Source organism: Hylobates moloch, unplaced genomic scaffold, assembly GCF_009828535.3.
Source record: "Hylobates moloch isolate HMO894 unplaced genomic scaffold, HMol_V3 SCAFFOLD_2, whole genome shotgun sequence".
NCBI lineage: Eukaryota > Metazoa > Chordata > Mammalia > Primates > Hylobatidae > Hylobates > Hylobates moloch.
Genome location: NW_026652277.1, coordinates 13,280,027 through 13,304,219, shown reverse-complemented (window position 1 = coordinate 13,304,219; position 24,193 = coordinate 13,280,027). Strand labels below are relative to the sequence as shown.

Genomic DNA, 24,193 nt, shown 5'->3' with positions numbered 1-24,193 from the left:
ACTGTGAGTAAATGAAACCGCTTTCCTTTATAAATTACCCAGTCTTGGGTATTTCTTTATAGCAGTGTGAAACTGGATGAACACACCTGCATTCAATCTTTCCAGTGGCTTCGACTCATTTCGCCAGCTTCCGCCACCTCCTCATCCCTACCCCCAAAGTCACTGGATGCTTTCCAGTCAAAAGTTGTCTCCTGGTCTTTAAGAGTGTTCACTTTTTTTTTCTTTTCTTTTTTGAGACGGAGTCTCACTCTGTTGCCCAGGCTGGAGTGCAGTGGCGCCATCTCAGCTACTGCAACCTCTGCTGCTCAGGTTCAAGCAATTCTCCTGCCTCAGCCTCTGGAGTAGCTGGGATTACAGGCACCTGCCACTGCGCCTGGCTAATTTTTTTAGTTTTAGTAGAGATGGGGTTTCACCATCTTGGCCAGGCTGTTCTTGAACTCTTGATCTTGTGATCCTCCCCCTGCCTCGGTCCCCCAAAGTGCTGGGATTACAGGCGTGAGCCACCATGCCCGGCCAGAGTGTTTACTTTCTAAAGCTGCATGCTAGGTCCATGCAGGCTCTTGGCTAGGAGTCAGTGTCCAGCCAGTGTCTGGGAGTCAGTCGAACATTTAACATAAGTCCACTGTGCCATGTCTAGTGAACCGATCCTACTGGGGCGAGGCACAGGAGGAACGGGCTGTGGTTAAAGGTTGCCAGGCAACATTAATGAGGGCAAGTAGGAAGGACAAACGCACGGGAACACAGCATGGTATGATGATAGAAACAAACACAAAATCTTAACAAGACTCAAAGCTGTCTGTGGCTATCGGTCCGTGTTCTAGGAAGCATCAGTGAGAGGCAGCAGGGGGAGAAGGTGGTACAGCTTCACACTAGTGAAATATTTCCCAGAAGGACAGAGCACCGTTACCGTGTGCATCACCAGAGGGGGCGGGGTTAGCCTGGCTGTTGTTAATTGAGTCACTTCTGATGTTCTCTGTCCGGTGGTTAGAAATACATCATTTTGGAAGGTACTTAATTTGATAATACACAGAATAAGTGTCCTCTATTTTAATGTATTCTCTTTCTCCCTCCATTGCTAGAGTATAGCAGAAAATAGTTTTTCTAACTGAACCTGCAACTGGGCCACCACTTCAGTGAAACAACTCAGGATGCTTAATTTCCCGTGTAAAGTTGTTTTTCACTCCATGTTAGCGGGGAGGGCCCTCCATGTTTTGAATGTCTTGGCACCGTGTTGGAGGATACACACAAATGCAAGGCTAGACGGCTGGTTTCCGACTACTCCTCCTTTGATCGCGCTTGTATCAGCTTCACTTTTGGAAAGCATTTGAAAGGAATGATAAAGTAGCTTAGTTTCAAAGTTTAGATTTAAAATGCCTTTCCATGTTTCAGTGAACAGTCCAAAATGGCCAAAAATAAAACAATTAAAAAGGCCTTTAACTATCAGGTCTATTTGGAATATCAATGTGTGTAAAGCATGTGGGGCACTACCCACTCTAAGCTCCATTTCTAGAACGTTCTTCTTCTTCTTCTTCTTTTTTTTGAGATGGAGTCTCACTCTGTCGTCCAGGCTGGAGTGCAGTGGTGTAATTTCGGCTCACTGCAACCTCCGCCTCCCGGGTTCAAGTGATTCTCCTGCCTTGGCTTCTCGAGTAGCTGGGATTACAGGCACCCACCACCAGGACGGCTAATTTTGTATTTTTTAGTAGAGACGGGGTTTCACCATGTTGGTCAGGCTAGTCTCGAACTCCTGACCTCATGATCCGCCCACCTCATCCTCCCAAATTACAGGTGTGAGCCACAGTGCCCGGCCAGAACATCCTTTTTTTTTTAAACTGTGATTCATTTAAATATTCTTTTTAATTTTACCGGTAACAAAATAGAAATAAACAAATATGTATATACACACATATCTGTACATATTACTTTTGGGGGAATAATCAATTTCACGCATTTGAGGTTACAAAACATAATAGGAGTTGATCTGTGTAAATTCAAGTTGCTTTGAATCGCTAGCATTTATTAAATTCTCACGGAGTACAACCTGCATCTCTTTGGTCGATCTATTGACACAATTTCTCCAATTATAGAAGAGCGGTGAGGGGGCGGTATTAGGGGAAAAGGCAAGTCCATGTGATCTAAGACAATGGGACACAGCGGAAAGGAGAGCGCTGTAAAAGTCTCCTGATCCATCCCATGATACGGCCACTGTCCAACCAGCCTAACCCTCCTCTCAATCTTGGGTTCTGTGATAAAGGCTCTGGGTTTGGGCTGATGGGAGAAGGGGTGTCACTTCTGGTAACTGGCAGCACTGGGAGGCCAGGACTCACTGTAGTCAGAACGACTCGGTCGCATATTTATTCATGGAAACCTCAGGTCCAACTTTAATCAGTCCACTCTTGCTGGGCAAAGGGGAGAGAGGGCATCCTGAATATGTTTTCACCAGGACCTGAAATCTTAACAGCCTGACATCACAAGGCTCAGATTCCAGTGGAAAGATGGGTGATACACACACATATAAATAAACAAGATAATTTCAGAGAGAGGCAAGCCACATGAAGGGTAAGAGACCGTGACTTGATTGAGCCTGGCGTGGGAAAGTTGCGAATCCCTCTCTGATGATGAAGTGTAGCTGAGACCTGAGTTATGAGGAATGAATGGTGCTTGAAGTCTTGGCTGGTTTGGGACAAAGCTCCTGTTTCAGCTCTCTCTCTGGTAAGGTTGTTCAGGAGCACAAGATGATGCTCCTCCCAGGGTTCTGCCATCTGTCCCTTTTCTTGTGACATTGTCTGAGGTGAGCTCTGCAAGACTAGGGTCACCGCTGCACTCCCACCCGGCAGAACAGTGCAGGGCCCACCACAAGCACCTGTGGAATGAATGAATGGAGTAACTCACCTGTCTCCTCCAAATCGTCACACCCTGTGTTCCTTATCTCAGTGAGTGCAAGTGACACCCCTCCTGGTTCCCCAGCCAGAAACCTGGTGTCAACTTTGACACATTCTCCCTCCTCCAGCCTGAGCTGATTCTTTCTCAGGCGTGGCTTTGTGGGTTTTGAGCCCCTTCCAACAGCCTCTTCATGGGATCCCTTGTCTTCAGCCCGCCCCCTCCTGCAAATGCTCCCTGCTTCAGCCAGGTGGATCGACCTAAGATAGGACTCCGATCAAGACCTTTCCCTTCAGATGCTCCGCGGCTGCCCACGCCGTCCCAGACCCTCGGGATGGTGCAAGGCTAGCACAGTTTAGTGCCAGGACGTGGCCGCGCCTCCCCCTCGCCCCTCTTTTCTCTTTTATCCCGAAACCAGTCGCCCTAAACACCCACCGTGTCTGCCCAGTTGGTGTTCAGTAAAATGGTGCAGCTGAACTCGGGTGCTGCTGGGAAATGAGCCAGCTGTGTCCCCAGATCCTTGGGGAGGGGTGTTTGGGGGGTGGAGGATAGGAGAGGTGACAACTGAGGCAGGTGTGCAAGCGTCTTCCAGGGGAGCCTCCTGTGGCGAAATGGGGTCCCCTGGCCATTGGGTTAGAGAGGTCTTCGAGCTGTTCTCCCAGGATACCTCAAAACGCCCATCCCTGCCAGCCCTGTGGGATCAAGGGCATCCCAGGGGCCTTGGGCCAAAAGATATGACGTGGGTCCGGAAGCTGGGGGCGTCAGGGCAGAGGCGAGGACTGGAGCCTGACTCCAGCTTCAGAGCAGCGCAGACACCTGCAAGACTCACGGGCTGGAGCCCACATCTGTTTTTGCAACAGCTCGCCCTGTGGCTCCCTGCCCAGGTGCGGGTGCCTTCCCAGGCAGCAGCTCCTGCCCCTACCCGCCCGCCTCTCTTCACAGCTGTCCGAGGCCCCTCTAAAACCAGGGGCCCAGAGTCAGACCCTGAATTGAATCTCCGAAGAGGCTGGATTCCAGCCCGCTGGTGCGGCCCGCTCAGAGCAGGGGACAGAGCACGTCCGCGGGAGGCGGCGGGGGGCAGGTGCCCGGCGAGGAGTGGCGCCCTCCTGTGTTCAATGAGGGGAAGCGAGCGATTCTGCGGCGGCAGCCGCTCTGCATCGGAGAAGATTGATTTGTCCGTCTGATGTGTTGTTTCCATAGAAGCAGGGCTTAACCTTTTAAGTGAAGATTATAAAGCTACCTAATTCATTTAAAATTAGGCTTCAAGCATCTCAGTACTTAACGCTCAAGTGTTTCTGTGGGACTTGCTGTAGCCATTGATCTAACAGCCAGACAGAGCCTTTCCAGCGTCTGAAGGCTTTCTTTCACTCTGGCAGCAATCTAGGTGGTCTCTTTATTTTTTAAAATTAACTTCATCAGGAGATATAACTTCTGTGGGAGATCATCAGAGTATTAATAATACCTTTTAATTAATGAACGGCACTGACTTCTCTTCATAAACACAGGAAGACCGGCACACAGGCAAGATCCGCACGCACGTTCAATTAAAGTAATTTATTGTATTCTTCCACATCAGACATAAAGAGCATCTTGGGAATTGATACCACAACACAATGTTGTACACCATTTTCACAACCAGGCTTGCAGTGAATTCTTTTTTAAAGAACATAGTAATTTAAAAAAATCTAAATATTTACATATTAATAAAACATATATACAGAAGATTGAGACATTATCCATAGATATGGTTTTTTTTTGCTAAGAAAGCCTATAAAAAGGGTTTCTGAATAAAGTCTGAACAGTAGTCACAGTAAGTAAACACAGTTTTAATTTACAAAATATGATTTTACTGTTGCAGTTTTGATACATTTCCAGTGTGTGGATCCATTCATTGCACATATCTTTGGGTTGAACAAGCCCCACCCGTCCTCAAGTGCTGAACACTCCAAGCTGCGGCCCCGCCTTGGAAGGCAGTGCTTCTGAAGGTTCCCAGCAAATCTCTAACAGACCACAGTTGGTAGTTAGCGTTTCTGCCTTGACCAGCAACATACTCATCCTATTTTAACAGAGCGAAAGGTCACTAATTAACCTTTTCCCTTCCCTCGGGTAATATTTCCTTGTGGGAGGCAGAGGACAGATTTTAAAACCCATGGTGCAAGAAACACAAGAGCCGCGGTTTGCAGTACTTCATCAGACCACTCGATAAAACAAAGGGACTGTTGTCAGGAAAGGGATTACTTACTGGCCAGAAACGGAAAAAGGCTAACGAAAAGGTATGATGGAAATAATTTCTCCAAAACTTCCTTGTAGCCCCCCAAAAGAAGAAAAAGAAGCCACACATATATGAGATGTAACTTGTCTAGTAGTTAGATTGATTCTACAAGCCACGCCTAAGGCCAGCTTTTTGTCACAGTACAGGGATGCCTTCTCTCATCTTTGATGACTAGCTGGTCTTTGGTGGAACAGGGATTTATCCCAGAGGGCCCCTCCTACCTCTAGGTTTAGCGTTTCAGTGTGATGTGACATGAACACCTTGGACAGGGTAGTCAGGAAATTCGGGTTCTAGGCAGGGCCCCAGCCACGGAGGGGTTAACGGGCTCTGGGCAACCGCTTACCCTCATTCATCCTCAGTTTTCCTGGGTGGGACTGAGTAGCCTCTACAGTAACTTTTAGCTCTTAACATTCTGTGCTTTGCCAAATCCAGGGCTAGGGGAAGGCATTGGAACTGCTAGTGGACAGGTGTGAACCCCGGGTTTGGTGATCTGTAGTCCAAATTGTTTTCACGCCAATTTTTGGCCTTTGGGTCAAGTGGCAAAGATTCAATGCAATTTGCTTTATACAATAAATGAAGTGTAAATGCAATGTTTCTAAATAACACAGTGTTTTAAATTCACCATCTTATTAGAGAAAGAAATCTGGAGGTAAATATTTCTATAAAACAAATACCTTCATGGCAAGATATCTTTTTAAAATAAATACAGATTTTCATAAATTAGTTTTATATAAAGCGGAGAGCAAGTATACTAGGAACCAAATAAACGATATAATATTAAGTACATTTTTAGCTATTTGCCACATGGTGCCAAAACCCTGTACCACTCAGTTAAGACCATCTGTTAAAATGGCTGTCAGGTATCATGTAGATAATTGACTGGTTTTCTCACCTTTTAATTAGTTATTTTGTCATTATGTTGACGTAACTTAGGTGAAAGGTTTTTCTTTCCTAAGAACTCATAGGTCATTTGCACTTACTCAGTTACAAATGGCTGTTTGGGGGGCACTGATGTCATGAATGATTTCATCTTATAGGTCAGAGCTATCCTATCTCCCAAAACAACTTTTTCATCTTCTAAGATGATGGTCTAATGAATTTTGGCCTTCACAAATGCTCTCTCAGCACTGGAAAGAGCCATTCTCCTTTATACCGCATCTAAGCAATTTACATTAAAATAAATATGTTTCAAAGCTCTATATTCACACTGAGGTTTTGAATGAAAACAGGGAAGAGAGAACCACTTCTTTATCATGGACAATGAACTAACTGAATCATATGCTGGACTTTTAAAGGGTAACAAATCAACCCTAAAAATGATTTAAAAAATCTTATACCAAATTTGGAGGCTTGGTTATCACACATTACAAAGAAAGTATATGAAACTATTCAAACATGACAGGTAAACTTCACAGAACATCCACACTTTGCAGGAACCTGAAATGCTACGTGGATCTTTGCGGAAATTCAAATGGAAGTTACGTATGCCACTGAACAATGTCACTAAAATAAAGGTCTAGGCAATGAAACCTGGTTCTGTATCCTCCGTGTTTTCTCTCCTGGTGTCAAATATATTACCTACAACAGAGACAAGAAAATGAAGGCGGAGAGCCACTTCGCTAAGGAAGAGTTGTACATGTTTCTGTGACATGGCTGGAGGTGGGCGTTCTGGACAGTAAAGAATTTACTGGGGAGGTGTCTGTGTTTCACAGTTAAGTCGCTAAGTTTTTAGCCAAGGCTTTAGTTGTCCTCCATGAGCAACTGTAGAAATTGGAAATTTGTAATGATTTTTTATGAGAAAGGCCACGAATGTGTGTTACTATTAGAGTATATCCACATATTGTCCAGTCATGGAAAATGGCCTAAAAGATAATTTCCCTGCAAAACAGAATATTATGCAGCTATTAAAACAATGCATATGAAGATTTGCCATAAAGTGGAACAACGCTTGTTAGGTAAAAATTAAAAAACACGTAGGAAACAAAATTTTACATATTTGATCTCCACCGTATAAATAAATAAAATGGAGAAACGTTTGTGAAAAATCATCCAATAATGGTTGTCTGTGGGTGGTAAAAGCAATTGAAATGTTCTTCCTTACACTTTTATTAATTTTTTAAAAGTATGTAAAATGCCAATTTATAACAATTGCTAAGTCTAGATGAACATCCCCATTTCAAATTTGGAAGCCCCATTTTAAATTTTAGAAAGCACGGTTTTGATTCCACTTTCTCTATACTTTTTTTAATGCAAATTGTCCCCAGCTCCTGGGTGGCTTTTCTTGAGCCCCAGGCCCTCTCCCCACATCTGTGCTGTAGCATTTACGTAATTCCTTCTGCCTCTCACGCTAGTCTGAGGGCATTTGTACACCAGCACCCAACACAGGGCTGATTCTTGGTAGTTGCTCAAAAAGGCTTAGTGAATACGGTTAAGTGAAAATAAAATAGATGCACTATAGAAGGTGAATCCATTTCTGTTAAAACCTGATGAACAGAAGGCTGCTTAAATGTAATGCATCCAAACAAATGTCATTTGACCTGCCTGTAACCCTACCCTAGTCACTTCTGGTTCATAGAAACACTTAAGCATTTACACCCCTTTCCCTGCCCTTCCCCCAAATACACAACTTTGGAAGAAGGAAAAAAGACCTTAAAAAAGTAATAAAGGCATTGTTGAATCTTTAAAAAGAACTAACTGTTGCTAGCTCAGATAAATGGGATAATGAGAGTGTGTATCACAGCCCTTGGTCGATCCTGTGGTTCTGACCAGTGAGGCTCAAGTTCAAGGATGAAACCACATGTGCGAGAAAGGTGGAGTTCTTAAAGGGCACATGTGAGGAGGGGTGTTAGGAGCAGCACTGCATTCAAAGAAGCCAACCAGAATGAGGATTTTTACTTTGGAGGCAATCACGAGACACGCTATCAAGGTGAATATCAAGATTATTTATTACTGCAAAATTTGAGCACCAATCTGAAACTTCTTTTCCTTTTTTTGAGACGGAGCCTCGCTCTGTCACCCAAGCTGGAGTGCAGTGGTGCGATCTCGGCTCACTGCAAGCTCCGCCTCCCGGGTTCACGCCATTCTCCTGCCTCAGCCTCCTGAGTAGCTGGGACTACAGGCGCCCGCCACCATGCCTGGCTCATTTTTTGTGTATTTTTTTAGTAGAGAGGGGGTTTCACCGTGTTAGTCAGGATGGTCTCGATCTCATGACCTCATGATCCGCCCGCCTCGGCCTCCCAAAGTGCTGGGATTACAGGTGTGAGCCACTGCGCCCGGCCTCTTTTCCTCTTTTCTAAATGATAAACGTTTTTATTTATCATGCTGCTTAGTGATTTGTATCAAACATCTATCACTAGTTGAGTGAAAAGCCCTGCAGGTGTGTTATATTATTTTCTTCATTCTGACCTCACAGCCTTGAGTAAAGTTGGAGACAAGACTGGAAGAAATGAGTTTCAGCTGCAGTGAACCGGGCCGACTGACGACCAACATTTTAATTGTGAAGACTGAGACAGTGAAGAGGACTCCTAAAGGGATTAGCACATCCATCATCTCTTAGGATCTTTAAGAAACATGCAGAGAAAAGCTGGCTTTGGCTTAGGTATGAGAAAGCTATACGGTATCATGGCTGGGAGTCGAGGGACCTGGGTACTGGCCAGGCCGTCAACCAGCTGTGAGGCCGTGGGAAAGCCACTTAATGTTTCTGGGCCTCAGGCTTTTTTTCCTGTAAAATAAAAGGACTGGATAAAAAGAAGGGATTGGACTAGAGGATCTCTCAAGTTCCTTCTCATTCTCAGATTCCTTGACATTTCTTTCAGTTCCATGAGGCTCTTCTAGCACCCTCTGAGCTCAATTTTCTCATTGGAAACGTATATCCAACTTCAGATGGGAAAATACAAATGCATTCCGTACTCACCACTTGGGGGTGAATATAAACTTCAAGGGGAGTGGTTTTCAAATAATAAAAGCTCACCGTGTCACATGACACAGGAGGACAGGCAGTGCAGATGCCCGGGGTGGGAGGGCACTTGGGAAGCACAGCTAGAAAGGCATGGTGCTCCCCTGAAGGGCCTTTTGAAGGCTAGGTCTATTATGATTAGGATTTCATGGATCGGCTGGGATTGGGCCCAGGTGATAAGAATGAGGCTGATATGAGTGCCCTGATATTCAGAGAATGACAAATTGGGAAGGAACAACAGAGATCACGTATTTCAATTCTCTTAATTCACAAATGTGAAAACACAGCCAAAGAAGAAGAGAAATCTCTTTTATATAATGACTCTATATGGGAAGAACTTGATGTAGGCAGGTCTTTTTGCACTATGTAGCTCATTTCATTGATCTGTTGCTTAGCTACTCAGTGGCAGAGGAAGCAATGTGTCTCTTACACGGCTGAATTTTCCTGTTGCTCTGAAGCTCTGAGGTTCACTAGCACAGGCCCATCCTATGCCTGTGATCGTGGCTTTCCTTGCCATTTTGGGATATGTGCCGTCAATGAATACATGGCCTAGTCAAGTTCCTATACAGCCTAGAGACTCCACTAATATTTGCTGAATTTAATCAACACAGACCACCCCAAATCTAGAGGAAAAAACATTTGGTTGGGCTTTTTCAGTAAGAGGGTTTTTGGGGGTACCTGGGTTTTGTGGGCAGAGAATCTTCAGATATCCTTTGGAGGGAAGTCAGTGGAGTGCTGTGACCAATGGAGGGGATAAATTGTTTTCCACAAGGCTCATTGATCAGACACCTGCCCCTCTGGCTCTCAGATATGAACCCATACACAGGTAGGAAGCCAGGGTCAGAAGCATTACTTGAGAGTCAAATAATATGAAGTTGGAATTATGTCTATGGCTTAACACAACAGCGTGCAGCAAATGCTTCCATGGAAGGGTGTCTTCAGCTGATCTGGTCCTGGTATTAGGAATGTGCCACTCACGCCGGATGGCTGGGCTTGTTCAAATCGCTCAGTTAAAACACAGTATTCATTGGGTGTCCACTGACTGCTCAAGGCTCCAAGGCCGTTTGGAGGAGGTGGGAGAGTACAGCCTAGCCATGAATTTGATCACACAAAATTAGTGGTCCCCGTTTTAAGGTGAAATCTCATTTCACGTTAAAAATATTTTGTAATGTCCAAAGGTTTGGGGAGGCAAAATGTTGTGATACTTAGTTCTGAGGATTTGCTCTTCTGAGATTTTTATGAAAATAAGAGTGTGAGAAAAATGTTTTTCTATTCCATATGAAAAACATCTCTGAGTAGGGGGCCTTGAGAAGCTCCAATGATGGGGCCTGGGTCCACTGCAGAAGCAGTTTGCTCAAGTGTCTGCATGTCTAACATTAAAATCATTTTCAATGCAAATATTTTTGTGGGCTGTATTTTCCAGGGGGTGATGAAAATGTAAATGCGTTTTATTTACCTGTTGGTGGTAGAGAAATGCCATCCAGTCTTTCATCACTGTCCGCGATCTCTGCTGGTTACAGACATAAAACACAAATCTCATTAGTTTCAGGGAGCACATTCATTTTACTGGAAACAGTGATGTAATTTTAAAAACTCCAGTATACATAACAGTTTTCACCATTCTTTTCCCTTTTCAGCTACCGTTGGTTCATATTACAGATGTTAATATCATTATTTGAATATTTTTTGATGATGGTGATATAAAATCAACTTTCCTGTATTAAAATTTCTTAAAATCTTATGAATCTCATTCTGTTGATCACTGATGGTTTCTGTTTATTTTCACTTATTTACATAGGCTTAAATATCGAACCAGCATGTGGGGTGAATTGTTTAAATAGGGTCATGGAGGGCATGTGTCAATGAATTCCTGCTGCAGAATTGCACTTGGCATCGCCAGAGCCACTCCTGGGGGGCAGCTTAGGAAATTTTGAGAATGAACCTTTCTTTGGAGATGACTGATTCAGATCCTAGAGCTGCCAATCTAACTCTGGCATCAACGTGGTCATGAAGAAGGAATAGGCGTTGCTTCAAAAGATTCTCCATTTCTACATTTTAAAATGCAAACCTTTGCTCGTCTCTGATAAATGTATCCATCTCCGTGGGAGTTTTCCAAAGGTAGATCCTTCAGTCACAAAAAACCTTCTGTTAAATGCAAAAAAAAAAAAAAAAAAAAAAAAAGGTGCTCATGTGTCCCTTGATAAGGGATGGGCTTGTTAGTCTCCCGTAACACGTGGTGATGGAAAACATCACATTACGGCCCCCGGGATAGTTTTGGTGGTGCTCTCCATGGCCCAGGGCCTGTGGTCCCCACAGGCAGGCCCCTGCTGACTGCATAATGTGCGTGGGCAGCCCTTGTGAGGCTGTTGAATGAGGTCAGCCTTGGCACCATGTTGTAACACTGAGTCAGTAGAAGCCTAAACTAGTACTATGTACTTGTTTTTATTGTTGCTTTAAACATAATCAGGGCTTAGCTATGGCTAGAAACATTGTAAGGCTCCCCTGTCTGCTTCATCCTCCAACATCTTGTCCTCAGATGGACACTCACTAGCATTAATGGAAGACCCCTTGTCTGCTGACCTGTTAGATCCACCACAAAGAAAAATCACTGAGAAGGGATGAAATATGCAAGACCAATCTAGGTTGGATTAGATTAGCAACCGCTAAAAATGATGTTGTATTTGGGAGGCTGAGGAGGGTGGATCACGAGGTCAGGAGATCGAGACCATCCTGGCTAACACGGTGAAACCCCGTCTCTACTAAAAATACAAAAAATTAGCCAGGAGTGGTGGCGGGCGCCTGTAGTCCCAGCTACTCCGGAGGCTGAGGCAGGAGAATGGCGTGAACCCGCGAGGCGGAGCTTGCAGTGAGCCAAGATCGCGCCACTGCACTACAGCCCGGGCGACAAAGCGAGACTCTGTCTCAAAAAAAAAAAAAGAGAAAAAGATGTAGATGAATATTAATAACATAAAAATATTCAGTCAAACCATAGGATAAATGGTGTGATTAAAATTCTGGAAACAGGTTTATAGAAAAAATACTGCACATACTAAAATGTTAACTGTTTCCCTCTGGATGAAAGGCTTTAGGTATTTTAAATTTTGTTCTATGGCTTTTAGAAATTATTTTATATGTGAAAAATAATGAACATATGTTATGTTTATATTTAGAAGACATTATTTTCTTCTAATTGGTTTGAGTGAGTTGGAATAGACAGATGGTCTTCATGGTACTTCTCTCATTGCCTAGGATTTTAAAAATCCTTCAATAATAATAACAATGATAATCTCCACCATTTATTAAATGCTCACTGGGCACTTGACATGCAATGTGTCATTGAACCCTTAGGAAACTCTACAAGGTGGGTCTGTTGTTCTGCCCATCTTAACAAATGAGGAAAGTGAGACAGAGGTTAGGAAACTCACTCCAGGTAACACAGCTAGTAAGTAACAATGCCAAGGACGTGAATCGGGTTAATGTCTGGGCTATTCATCTCTTTGCTATTAATAGTCCAAATATACCATATGCATCAATATGAGCTAATTTCTTAAATCTTCGAGTTCTAGTTCATTTTATATTTTAGCAACTTTCTTTACGTGTATAATTGCTTTTCATTTAGTTATAACAAGATCAGTTTTGGGTATAAACTGACCTTTCTTTTGTAATTCAGCTATTCTCCCTTTGAAAAAAACAGGCGTATGCAATTATGTGCTTTAGTAAGAACAGAACATATATAACCAAAAAAATATATAGATGATTATATATAAATCAGAACATGCTAGCTGCATGAATAGGGGCCGAGAGTCAAGGAGGAAGGCACTGTTGTGTTACTCAAATTTAATTATAACATCTATCTGCAACAACAAGCTCACAGTCTTTCTTCCCCGGTGACAATCAAGTTGGTAAATTTGGAAAAGATTGAGCAAGTCCAATAAACATTTAACAGCAGTGACATCTTTACTCTGAGATCTAACACGATATATTGTGATTTCAGCTCTGAGAAAATCATCTGATGACAATGATAAAAATGCACACCAGGAAAGGAATCACTGGAGCTATAGAATAAAAATTATTCCATGTGAGGAGAGCCCCACATGAATTTCTATTTGGATTTGCATTAACGGCCTTTCAAATCTGTGTGGGGCACTTTTTTTTTTCTAGAGGCAGTGCAGGCTTCCTTAAGCGGTAGCCAATTAGCTTGTGGAGTCAGAATCTCTACCTCATTCCAGGAATGGAGCCAGATATGATAAATAAGGTGGAAGTTGTGAAATCTCTATGAGAAACTTTGTATTATCATTTAGACTGAAAATCATCGAGACAAAAAGCATGAGAGCAAGTACTATTATTGATCCAGACCTCTCGGTTCCTATCGGCATCATGGAAGGATATACAAGTGGCTCTAGTTTCAATTTGCTGGGGCCCCACTTCTGTGCTCTAGAGGAGAATGATGTGGAACAGGATTTGACAAAATGGGGAGACAAACTGTATTTGGCAGGTCATTGCTGATGTGATATCATTTGGGTCTGCTTGTCAGGGTTGGTTTTGTCTTACAGCCACCTTCTACTTCTCAGTTGCTAATAGAACCTGCTAGGAACGCAGAAGAGAAGGGCCAAGGGAGCCGATCACAAGTATCTGGGCAGATTATCTAAACCAGTGGTCAAAAGTTACAATGTCCAACATCAAATATTCTGATGTCTAAGGGGCAGGAGTGGGCAAGTGAGTGGAGGCTCCTCAAGGAGGGGAAGGGTGGGGAGCTGGCTATGGCTTGGGTCTCATCCTGTAGAAGTGGGCAAACCTGGGGGGAAAATGGGCATTTGTGATATGAATTATTAATAGAAATGAGACATGGTTAGGGAATGTGTTCCCTGGCCAGTCTGCTTGTGGGAAAGAGAAGAGGGATGTGGCAGCACATCCCTACTGGGTGCGTGCCTGCTTGCTGGTGGGATGGGGGAAGGGAATAGAGACCAGAACTCATAATAATCGGTCTCAGCATCTGACAGTAGAAGGAAAATAAGGTGTGTTTATGTCTAAAATATGCAGCATGGGGAAGGCACCAGAACAACATCTAAACTGTGTTCTTCGTCACGTGATCCACTGCCAGCAAGGTCTTTCTGGGTCCCTGAGAATAGCCTTCTACAGAATTTCTCTACCTTTTTTTTTTTAAAGAAACAAGGTCTCGCTCTGTCACCCAGACTGCAGTGCAGTGGCCAATCATAGCTCACTGCAGCCTCAAACTCCTGGGCTCAAGTGATCCTCCCATTTTAGCCTCCCAGGTAGGTGGGACAACAGGTGCATGCCATCTTGCCTGGCTAATTTTTAAGGTTTTTTTCTTTTCTTTTTTTTTTGGTGTGTGTGTGTGTGTGTGTGTGTAGATAGGGTCTCCACAAAACATCTGGAGATGTTGCCCAGGCTGGTCTTGAACTCTTGGGCTCAAGAAATCCTCCTGCCTCAGCCTCCCAACTATTTTTAATTTTTGAGGAACCTCCATACTGCTTTTCATAATGGCTACACTAATTTATATGACATTAAAAAATATTATCTAGAGATTTGTGGCCTCCTAGAGATAGTTATTCTTTTTTTAATTGTACTTTTAGAGTACATGTGCACAACGTGCAGGTTTGTTACATATGTATACATGTGCCATGTTGGTGTGCTGCACCCATTAACTCGTCATTTAACATTAGGTATATCTTCTAATGCTATCTCTCCCCCCTCCCCCCACCGCACAACAGGCCCCGGTGTGTGATGTTCCCCTTCCTGTGTCCATGTGTTCTCATTGTTCAATTCCCACCTGTGAGTGAGAACATGCCGTGTTTGAGATAGTTATTCTTATTTGATGGGAGAAAGCTGACTACGCAGGGATTCTTCACCAGGAAATTGGCCCCCACTGTCACTTTGGGGAAGCTGAGACTTTAGTAACCAAATCTGAACAGTCACAATGAAATGGGTGCTCACTTTTCCTGGAAGAAGAATCCCAGAATCTCCAAGCCCAGAATTTTAAACCCACACACAACCCGTGCATGGACGCGTGGGCACACACACCCATCCCCCACTTAAAATCCCTTTTACTTGATGTGGTGTTGCTGGTAGAAGAGTTTCTTTCTTCTTTTTTTTCTAACCTTAAGCAACTTGTACTTTTATAAAGTCATGCAGATTCAAACAAATAAAAATCAATAGGCAGACAGAAGCAAACCATAAAAGAGAGACCCGGTTTTCATATATGACAGCATTAGACCACAAATGAGATTTGCAATCTTTTTCACTTGTACTATTCAATGCAAGTGGCCTGACATAATTTTTATTATTTAGTCTGAAGGTGAGTTTCAAAACTCATTTGAATAAGACTTTAAGAGAGCAAATCATAGCATATTATACACAGTCTCTCCTTCAAAAGACAAGACGCTGAAATAACCTAGAGCCAAGTATTGCACTTTATAAAGTCTAAGAATTCATAAGTGCTTCTCCAATTATTTTTCTGCACCTTAGTCATACCTGAGCCTCTTTTTAACCTTCTTCTGGCCAGTTTAATTTGATCCTGTAGAATCTGTACCCAATCTCTTGGGCCAGGAAGCTTATCCACATGGTTAGCTGTACAGTACTTTTCTGTGAAGACTGAAAGAGAATGTAAAATATTGTTAAATACCTTAACAAGTAAAATATGCAGGTCGGAAACAGAAATACATTCTAAAAAGAAAAAAAAGTAGATTTCTAAAGGAGGTTAGTTCTACACAATATATCTTCAGTATCTGTATTATATTTCTTTGGCAAAGATGGAGATTGACAGGTCCTGGGTAGGTCCAATGCATTGTGCTTCAAAATGAAACTGGTGATACTCACTAAGTAGTTTGTGTGGAAGCTGCTCTTTCTACTGGCTCCATATCCATGTGTATGTGTCTTACAGGCAGAGAAGAAAATGCTTCCTAAGGGTCTACTGACCTTATGACAAAGTTTAGCAAACGTATTAAAAGAGTTCACTTTTTTGTTGTCAATTCAAAATTGAACGCAAAATTAACACGAAAAGATTGTCTTTCTCCCGGTGATTGCTACTAACTCAATCACTACTCAAATAATAATGCAGTTGGTGTCGTGATGAAAGTTCCAATTCTACTTCAAGTCAACCCCTTGCACAGCCCACGAGCTCCCAGGAAAGGACTACCCGATTAAGCACAAAGGGGACTAAGGAGAACCCCATGGCGGGATACAAGGCGGGCGGGACAATGATCGTGGGAGGGCTGTGCACAGTGTGTGGCCACACACGCAGTGCTGGGGTTGACATTTCTGCCTCACACACACTCCTGAGCACTTTGAAACTCATCTTTTCAACTTGTCCTTCGTAAGGTCAAGATCTAGTAGGCCATCACATCACATTGCCTCCTTGGTATTTAAAATATTGGTAATTTCGATGTTTTAAAAGGTTTCTCTTTAAAAAAAGACGAAAGAAAATATTGACAGATTCAACTATAGAAAAAGGTAAAATTTCTATTGAATAAAAAATAAGACATTTCATCAGAATGAGAAAAGCTAGTTGTACTAAATGTGACCAAAAAGGTTCACTATCTACCATCAGATAAAGAGCTCATTCAAATAAAAGAGTAACTTCGAAAGTCCCCATAGATAAATGGGCAAAAAATATTTAACAAAAAATGTTAGGAAAAATGTTCAATTGATATGTAAACCAAAGAACTGCAAAACACACTTTATACCTACTAAAATTAGAAAAACAATGTTAGAAAGCTAATACTTGACACTGATAAAATTGGCACATTCAAACATTACTGTTAGTGCAAACAGGGAAAACCTTTTTGAGAAATAAGAGAAATATTTAATGGGAGACATAAAACTGTTATACCTTTGGACTGGTAATCTTACTCCTGGAAATTCATCCTAAGGAAATAATTTGAAAGAGAAAAGCAGCTATATGTGATCTCTACTATCAAAGACATGGCAACAATCCAATTGTGCAGGAAGAGATCGATGTCAGTAGCATGGCAGACACATTTCAAGGAGCCCAGAGAGAAGCAGGGAGTTCCCCTTCAGGAAGCTACTGCGAAAGCCTGAGCTAGTGACGCATCTAGGGCTTCTCAGAGAACTGGCATTGTTTGGTTAATCACATGATGTGGTGAAAAGAGAAGAAAGGGAAGGTGTGTGAGCTGAAAGGACGTCGCAGGCTTGGTTTGGAGCATGCTGTTTGGGGTATTTGTGGAGCACCCATGTGGAGATGGCAGATACAGTCGTGGTTCCAGGACCCCTAGCAGATACCAAAATCTGCAGATGTTCAAGTCCCTGATATAGGCCAGGCATGGTGGGTAATGCCTGTAATTTCAACACTTTATGAGGCTAAGGTGGGGCGGGGGGTTGCTTGAGACCAGGAGTTTGAGACCAGCCTGGGCAACGCAGTGAAACCCTGTCTCAATCAATCAATCAGTAATCTGGGAGTGGTGGTCCAAGCCTGTGGTTCCACCTACTCAGGAGGCTGAGGCAGGAGGATCTCTTGAGCCTAGGAGTTCAAGGCTGCAGTGAGCTATGATTACACCATTACACTCCAGCCTGGGCAATTGAGGGAGACTTTAAGCGACTTGTACAACTGTGCCCTGAGATACCGGAGCACACAACAGCAGTGGAGGGGCACCCAGCCTATTTGCATTATTTTTTATTGTTGCATTGAATTTTTTTTTCCTGAATATTTTCAATCTGCAGCTGGTTGAATCTGTGGATGTGGAATCTGCAGACAAGGAGGCCAAGTGAATTTAGACAGAGAAATCTACATTTCAGAGAAGGGGCCAAACTGAACACACTGGTTTAAGAGGCACAGACATACATGTGGTGGTTAAAACAGTGAGAGAGGCCGGGCATGGTAGCTGATGCCTGTAATCCCAGTACTTTGGGAGGCCAAGGTGGTTGGATCACTTGAGGTCAGGAGTTCAAGACCAGCCTGGCCAACAAGGTGAAACTCCATCTTTACTAAAAATAAAAACATTAGCCGGGCATGGTGGCACGCGCCTGCAGTCACAGTTACTCAGAAGGCAGAGGTAGGAGAATCGCTTGAACCTGAGAGACGGAGGTTGCAGTGAGCCGAGATCGCACCACTGCACTCCAGCCTGGGCGACAGAGCAAGACTCTGACTCAAACAAACAACAAAACAAAACAAAACAGTGAGAGAGAGAACGTTCACCAGAGAGAACATGGAGAGTGGAAAGGGCACAGGCTGGGTTGGGAGCCCTGGGGAATGCCACGCTGCCGAGGAGAAGGTAGAGGCAGAAGAGCACATGAAGGGGCCCAAGCACGGCAGGCCAGGCAGGAGGGGTGGGGAGAGTGGTGGGAAGGCCAGTGAGTGGTTCCGATAAAAAGGAGGGACCAGCAGGCTGCACTGCAGAAGAGGGACAGAAGGGGCAGCTTGGTGCCCTCTGAAGGTCAGCGAGGGCCGGGAAGGGTGGCCACTCTCAGGACACCTGGTCCAGAGGGGAGGTTGGAAGAAGAGGGGAGACAGGAGGGCTGAGGGATGGGGACTTGGGTGTGGCGTGCAGGCTGAGGGAGCAGTGGTGTGGCAGGAGAGAACAGGATACCGGGAGAAGGAGGAGACGGTCAAAGGCATCACCCTGGGGGGCTGGGGCTGATGGATCTGGAATAGAAATGGAGGGGCTGCCTCCAACAGAAGGAGGAAAATGTCCTTTTCTGAACCCACAGGAAGGGAAGATGGTCGATTCAGAAGTGGTTCTAGGCTGGAGCAAACACTCCTGAGGCCTCAGTGAGCTCAGGGGTGAGGGACTCTGGAGGATGGAGGGTGTAGGGGAGGTGTGGGATCATCTCTGAGAAGACTCGGAGAGGAAGCAGACCACGGACAATACGGCTGCCACACCGCAGACGGGCTACGTGGTAGGGCTATGCAGCGTGGCGAGAGTCTACAGGCTTTCCACCTCCGTCTCCTGCAGCTGCTTTAGGACACTGGATGGTAGGGCTGGTCTAGGCTCAGGGTTTTGCTGGACAGTTTTGGCAGAAGAACAGGGATATAAGCCAGTGAAAATGCTGAAGGTATGAGCGGGCATGAATGAACTCACCTCTCTACTCCTCCCCTCTCCTTCACTCTCCAAATCTAGGAAGGACGTGAATACAGAAAAAGGCTCATGGGCTTGGAGCTATCTATAGAGATCAGGGAATGCAGGTGTCAATGGGTTGGCAAGCAGGGGTCATGGAGCTGGAAGAACTGTCCCCTGAGATACTGGAGCATGCAGCAGCAGCTGAGGAGCAACCGCGCGTGAGGACGCTCAGGTGTGGCCAACAGTGCGGGGCTGAAATGCAGCAGAAGTGAATGTCACCGTGGATGAGGTCCAGCCACTACATAGGCTAGGCCGTCTGTCATGTGGACAGAGAAGTGATCCGGATGACAGTGGGACCGGGCAGCGAGAGGAAGACGTAGGGCTGAGAGTCTTAGTGGAAAAGTTCCATCAAAGCTCCACCTGGGGAGAGGGGTAGTGATACTTGGAAAGGAGAATTAATGATTGGGGAGAAAGTCAACCAGGCTGCCCGATGTATGATATGGGGGGACCGGGAGAGCAAGGTGGGGAGGTGCAGGGGAAAGGCTATCCCTGGGGCTGCGCATGCTTTCAAATCTCTGCCACTAGATTCTAAGCAACTTCAGGGTCTTCATCTCTTTTGTCTCCCTCAAAGCACCTACTATAGTGCATTTTTCTGAAGAAGAACTCAAGCATTTGATAAATAAGCAAACATATTTTCCACTTTTGTTTCTAATGGAAGCAAATACATTAGCTTACAAATTTAGGCTAATTGGGGGAAAATGGTCTATCTGAATTAGCAGGAAGTCTTTAATTAATAGGATCTATTTAAAGAAGCAAGGTCTTATTGCTTTCAAATACCCACAAGAACATTTACTAATCAGATAATTTCCAAAAGGTTCTTGAAGTCCTGTTTTAATAAACAGAACAAAATATTTCTATTTAGCATCCTATTCGTTTATAGAAAAATGTGTACTACAAAAATGACTGAATCCACTGTCATAGCAGGTACACATCTCCCCCCTTGTAATATTATTTATACAGTTAATTTCCATAGCAACCCCTCTTTTCTTGGGTTGTGAAATGCATGTGTCCAAATTAGCACACACCAGAAAGTCATGGCTCCAAATTAACAAAGTGGATTTGGACTATGCCACATTGAATGATTCCCATGTGTGCGGACAAGCAAGTTTAAGATAAGCCAAAGGAGGCTGTGGACTCTGCTCCCACGTCGTGAGGGGGTTCAGATCAGACCTTTCTAGTCCAACCTTGAGCTCAAATATTCTCTCAGTCACTAAAAGGGCAGCCGTGTCTAGTTATTTTTTTTCTAGTTTCAATGAAAATTTATTTGGTTTCAAAAGAAAGAAGCCAAGAAAATCACTGTCTCCTGGGTCTGTGTCTAAGATCTTTGAAGGTGCAGCAATAGGCTTTTTGAAAAACACCTATACAAATAAGTACTTCCACTGGGCACATTATTGACACTCTAGTTCATGGATTACGTTTAAACTTAAAAGAGACTTTTAACTAGAATTTACTTACTGAAGAAGAAATCCTATTCCCTCCATTATGATAGCAGAAGAGGCCTCAAGGACAAGGCCAAAAGATTGTCATTGCATTGATCTGCAAACAGTCAATATGCTATGTGAATAGAGGTATTGGGGAGACAGAATGCATTTTTGCTACCTGAATCTATAGCTAAAGGTTAAGCTATTATCCTGGTAACAGTTTCATTAGGAGTAATGATGTGAAAAGAGGCATTCCGTTAATGCACTGAGTTTTCTACTATGTTAATAGTGGGTCATTAAGAATCATAGTCGAATCATTTGCATTCATCTTGAGAATGCAATAGGTTCTAAAAAGAAATTTCCCTCCTTTCCTATTTTAATATATGAAGAAGCAGCAAGGGCTACTTTTAAGCGAGCCCAGATAATCTGAAAAAGTGAAATAAGATCAACAATTAAACTAAATAAAAGAGTTAAAGCATCTCTTCTGCTTAGTATAATTTGAGTCCCAAGGCACAGGGTGTATGTTAAGTCACCAGAGAAATGACAAATGCTCAATCTGATCCATCCATGAATAATGACTTTTCCCAGATGCTAGCATTCATTTGAATCCTGCCCTTTAATTGTATATAAATAATGAATCAGCTGGTGGTGGCTGGGCAAACCCTTCCTTCAGAATGCTGCTCCTCATGTAATCATCATCAAGTGAAGGCGGCAGCACGTGGCATATCTGACATGCTGAATGTGCCACTCTGTGAACAAGGCGGACTGGCCATGTTCCCCAAACAGCGATCTATCCACACTGTTGTTCTCCTGAGGGACTTTTAATTTGGGTTTTTCTGGCTTGCTGTGCTGGGAAAAGAAGAACGTGGCATGGACTTTGAAAGGAAGTCACTGTGTCTAGCAGACACTTTAAGAAGCAGGGGCAGGTGGGAAGATCTTTCACATCGCTGTGAAATCCTCTAAGAACTCTGGCTGGCAGTCACAGCCCAGCTTCAGATTTGATGACTCAGTTTTAACTTGTGGTCAAATCAAAGTTTACATCATGCATGGAAATCAAGGTTTACAGCACGCAGAACTGAAAACCGGGTCCTCATTAGATCTGCCAAACTCCTAGAGCTTGCAAAGGGGCAAGGGACAATAGTCTCTGCTGCCGGGTCCCAGGGGACAAGCAGAGGGACCCAACTGAGGAGCACTTGCAGCCAGGGATGTGCAGAGGGAGAGGGAGTCGTGGGAGGCAGCCCGCCCGCACATCTGAGTGGGCGGACTGCAACCAGGGTCCCTCCCACTCTCTTTCCTCTGTCTTAGAGCTATCATTTGAGAGTCCCCATGTGCGAGGCAGTTTATACACATCTCATTTAATCTCGCAACAACCAGCGGGGGTAGGTATTATGATCCTCAATTACCAATGACAAAATCCAAGTATGGGCAGCTTAAATGACTGGCCTGAGACTGCACAGCTGACAGGAGTTATTTTCCACATAAATGACTTACGTTTACAGTTGTATTCGAGCACACAGTGATTGTACAAGAAAAATGGTTGAATGGTAAACAAACAAAGCCATAGCTAAGTGCATCCTCCCATGTTGAATTTGAGAATGCTGGGTGTTACTTTCAACCTCACAAAACAGAAGCATGGTGGCCAACTGGGGAGAGGAACAGGGCAGGGGCTGGCGGATTACTTGTCCCCAGGAGGCCAGGTGAGTGTGCGGCAGGGGAGCTGTGCCTGGAAACTGGGCCGTGGGTAGGATGGATATACACATACTTTGAACTCTGCGATTTGATGACTGTGGCTCAAATTTTACCTGGATCTAATACGGCATATCTTTTCTCCAAAAACATTTAATGCATCATTCTCCATTTTCAAGGAGAAAGTGGAAACATATAAATTGTAGGCTTGATATCCATCTATTGTATTAAAATAACCGTAACTGTGGCATGTAAAACACTACGAGAGGGTGGGAAAGAGCTAGAATCAAGGCTGGTTGTTTAGGCAGGGCCTGATGGCCCTCCACATCTTGGTGCAATTGTTCTAGTCTTGGAATGGGTTCTCAGCATGCAGGCTCAGAAATCTGATTTTAGCAGACCACTCAGAAAATTGAGACCTAAACCTAAACCTACACACAATACTTGGTTGACACATCAACTAGAATGACAATTAAGTAATATGCAATGCAGGGGTGAAGGATTCTCTTTCTATATCTGGAACATTTGATGTCATAACCCAGTACTTGTTGGGGTCAAGGGGCTAGAAGCGGGGGACCAACCAAACAGAAGGTTGACTGTGAACGTGGAGAAAGATCAGGATGTTCACGGGAAACTGCCCACTTCTCGCCCCTGCTGCCCAAATGGGCAGGACTGCTTTGTCCCAGTGCCCTCTAAGGCACAGCTTGGCTGCAAGATGATGTGCCCTTGACCTAAGGGGAGCCAAGCCGCAGATGTGTCAAGTGATGAGCTGGGCCCTCTCCTGTCCTCCTGAGAATGGCAGGCGATGAGGGAACAATGGGTTTAGCAGGAGCCAGTGATGCTAAAATGTCACAATGCGAGTAGCATGATGCACCTACTGTGTGCAAACAGAACTGTGAGGAGCCAGCAAGCAAAAGGAGGAAGTCAGCCGGCAGGGAGGAGAGGATGAAGCGGATGCGCAAAGACAGGCAGGGACCAGAGACACAGAGACAAAGCTCATGGAGAGGGATGCAGAGTCCAGGCCTTACAGCAGCCCGGTTCCTGCCCAATTCCACCTGCAGCCCCACGAGACATCTTTTTCCTAAGGGAACCGAGTGACATTCCACTCTAGAAACCAAAGAGCCTTCTAGAAGAGAGCATTTTAAACAGGCTGGAGTAAAGCCTCGCTCTCTCTCTCTTTTAAAGATGGGGGTCTCGCTATGTTGCCCAGGCTGGCCTTGGACTCCTGGCCTCAAGCAATCCTTCTGCCTCAGCCTCCTGAGTAGCTGGGATGCCCAGCAAGCCTGACTCTTCATGCGTCCTCAATGGCATATGACCCCCGTGTTTGGATGCCCCTCAGCCTCAGCACACTGAGTGGGCACCACTGGCCTTTGTGCACCCACAAATCTTAGAGGCACATCATGGGACACACAGTCACAAGTGATCTCTTGAGATGTGATCTATTTCAGCATATGGTTTTTCTCACGTTTTTGTTGATTCTTATTAAGTGCAACTATGGTGAAGATGATGTTCTCTGATACTGTATACAAACTGGGGGGAGGGTTACACATCTGGGACTTAAACCTCATTGTGACCTTATTACAAAAATAAAATACATTAATTCAAGACATATTTATCCACCACACATAATGTGCCAGGACTATGCTAGGTGTTACTGAACAAATGGTCCCTTGTCCCCAGAAATCCTGCAGTGAAATGGAGGATAAAGGCAGTAAGAAGTCATGGACAGCCCAGAGCACACCTGCGATTACACAAGCCGAGCACCAGGTACACAGCCAAGGGGCACCTCACCCATTATTGGGTGGGAGTGGGTAGCGGTGAAAGCTTTCAGATAAAGTGATGGCTGAGCTGAAACCAAAGAAAAAAGTGGAGGTGAGCTGAAGAAAGG

The 24,193-nt window shown here is 44.3% G+C and overlaps 1 protein-coding gene across 24 annotated transcripts in view; it reads right to left on the bottom strand.

Annotated features, from left to right (window-relative positions):
- Positions 1 to 4,419: 4,419 nt before the first annotated feature.
- BEND7 (BEN domain containing 7) overlaps positions 4,420 to 24,193 on the bottom strand; it is an 86,759-nt gene continuing 66,985 nt past the window's right edge. For 12 of the 24 annotated variants that reach the window (XM_058431694.1, XM_058431705.1, XM_058431711.1 and 9 more), the window contains 3 exons: positions 15,600 to 15,719; positions 10,564 to 10,617; positions 9,641 to 10,195 (listed from right to left, as the gene is read on the bottom strand). In XM_058431694.1, the coding sequence (XP_058287677.1) occupies positions 10,002 to 10,195; positions 10,564 to 10,617; positions 15,600 to 15,719 (368 nt within the window). In that variant the 3' untranslated portion in view covers positions 9,641 to 10,001. Of the gene's footprint in view, positions 8,445 to 8,735; positions 8,874 to 9,481; positions 10,196 to 10,563; positions 10,618 to 10,805; positions 11,253 to 15,599; positions 15,720 to 24,193 lie in introns of those variants that run through there. The other 12 variants (XM_058431708.1, XM_058431698.1, XM_032159049.2 and 9 more) reach the window with 11 other exon arrangements.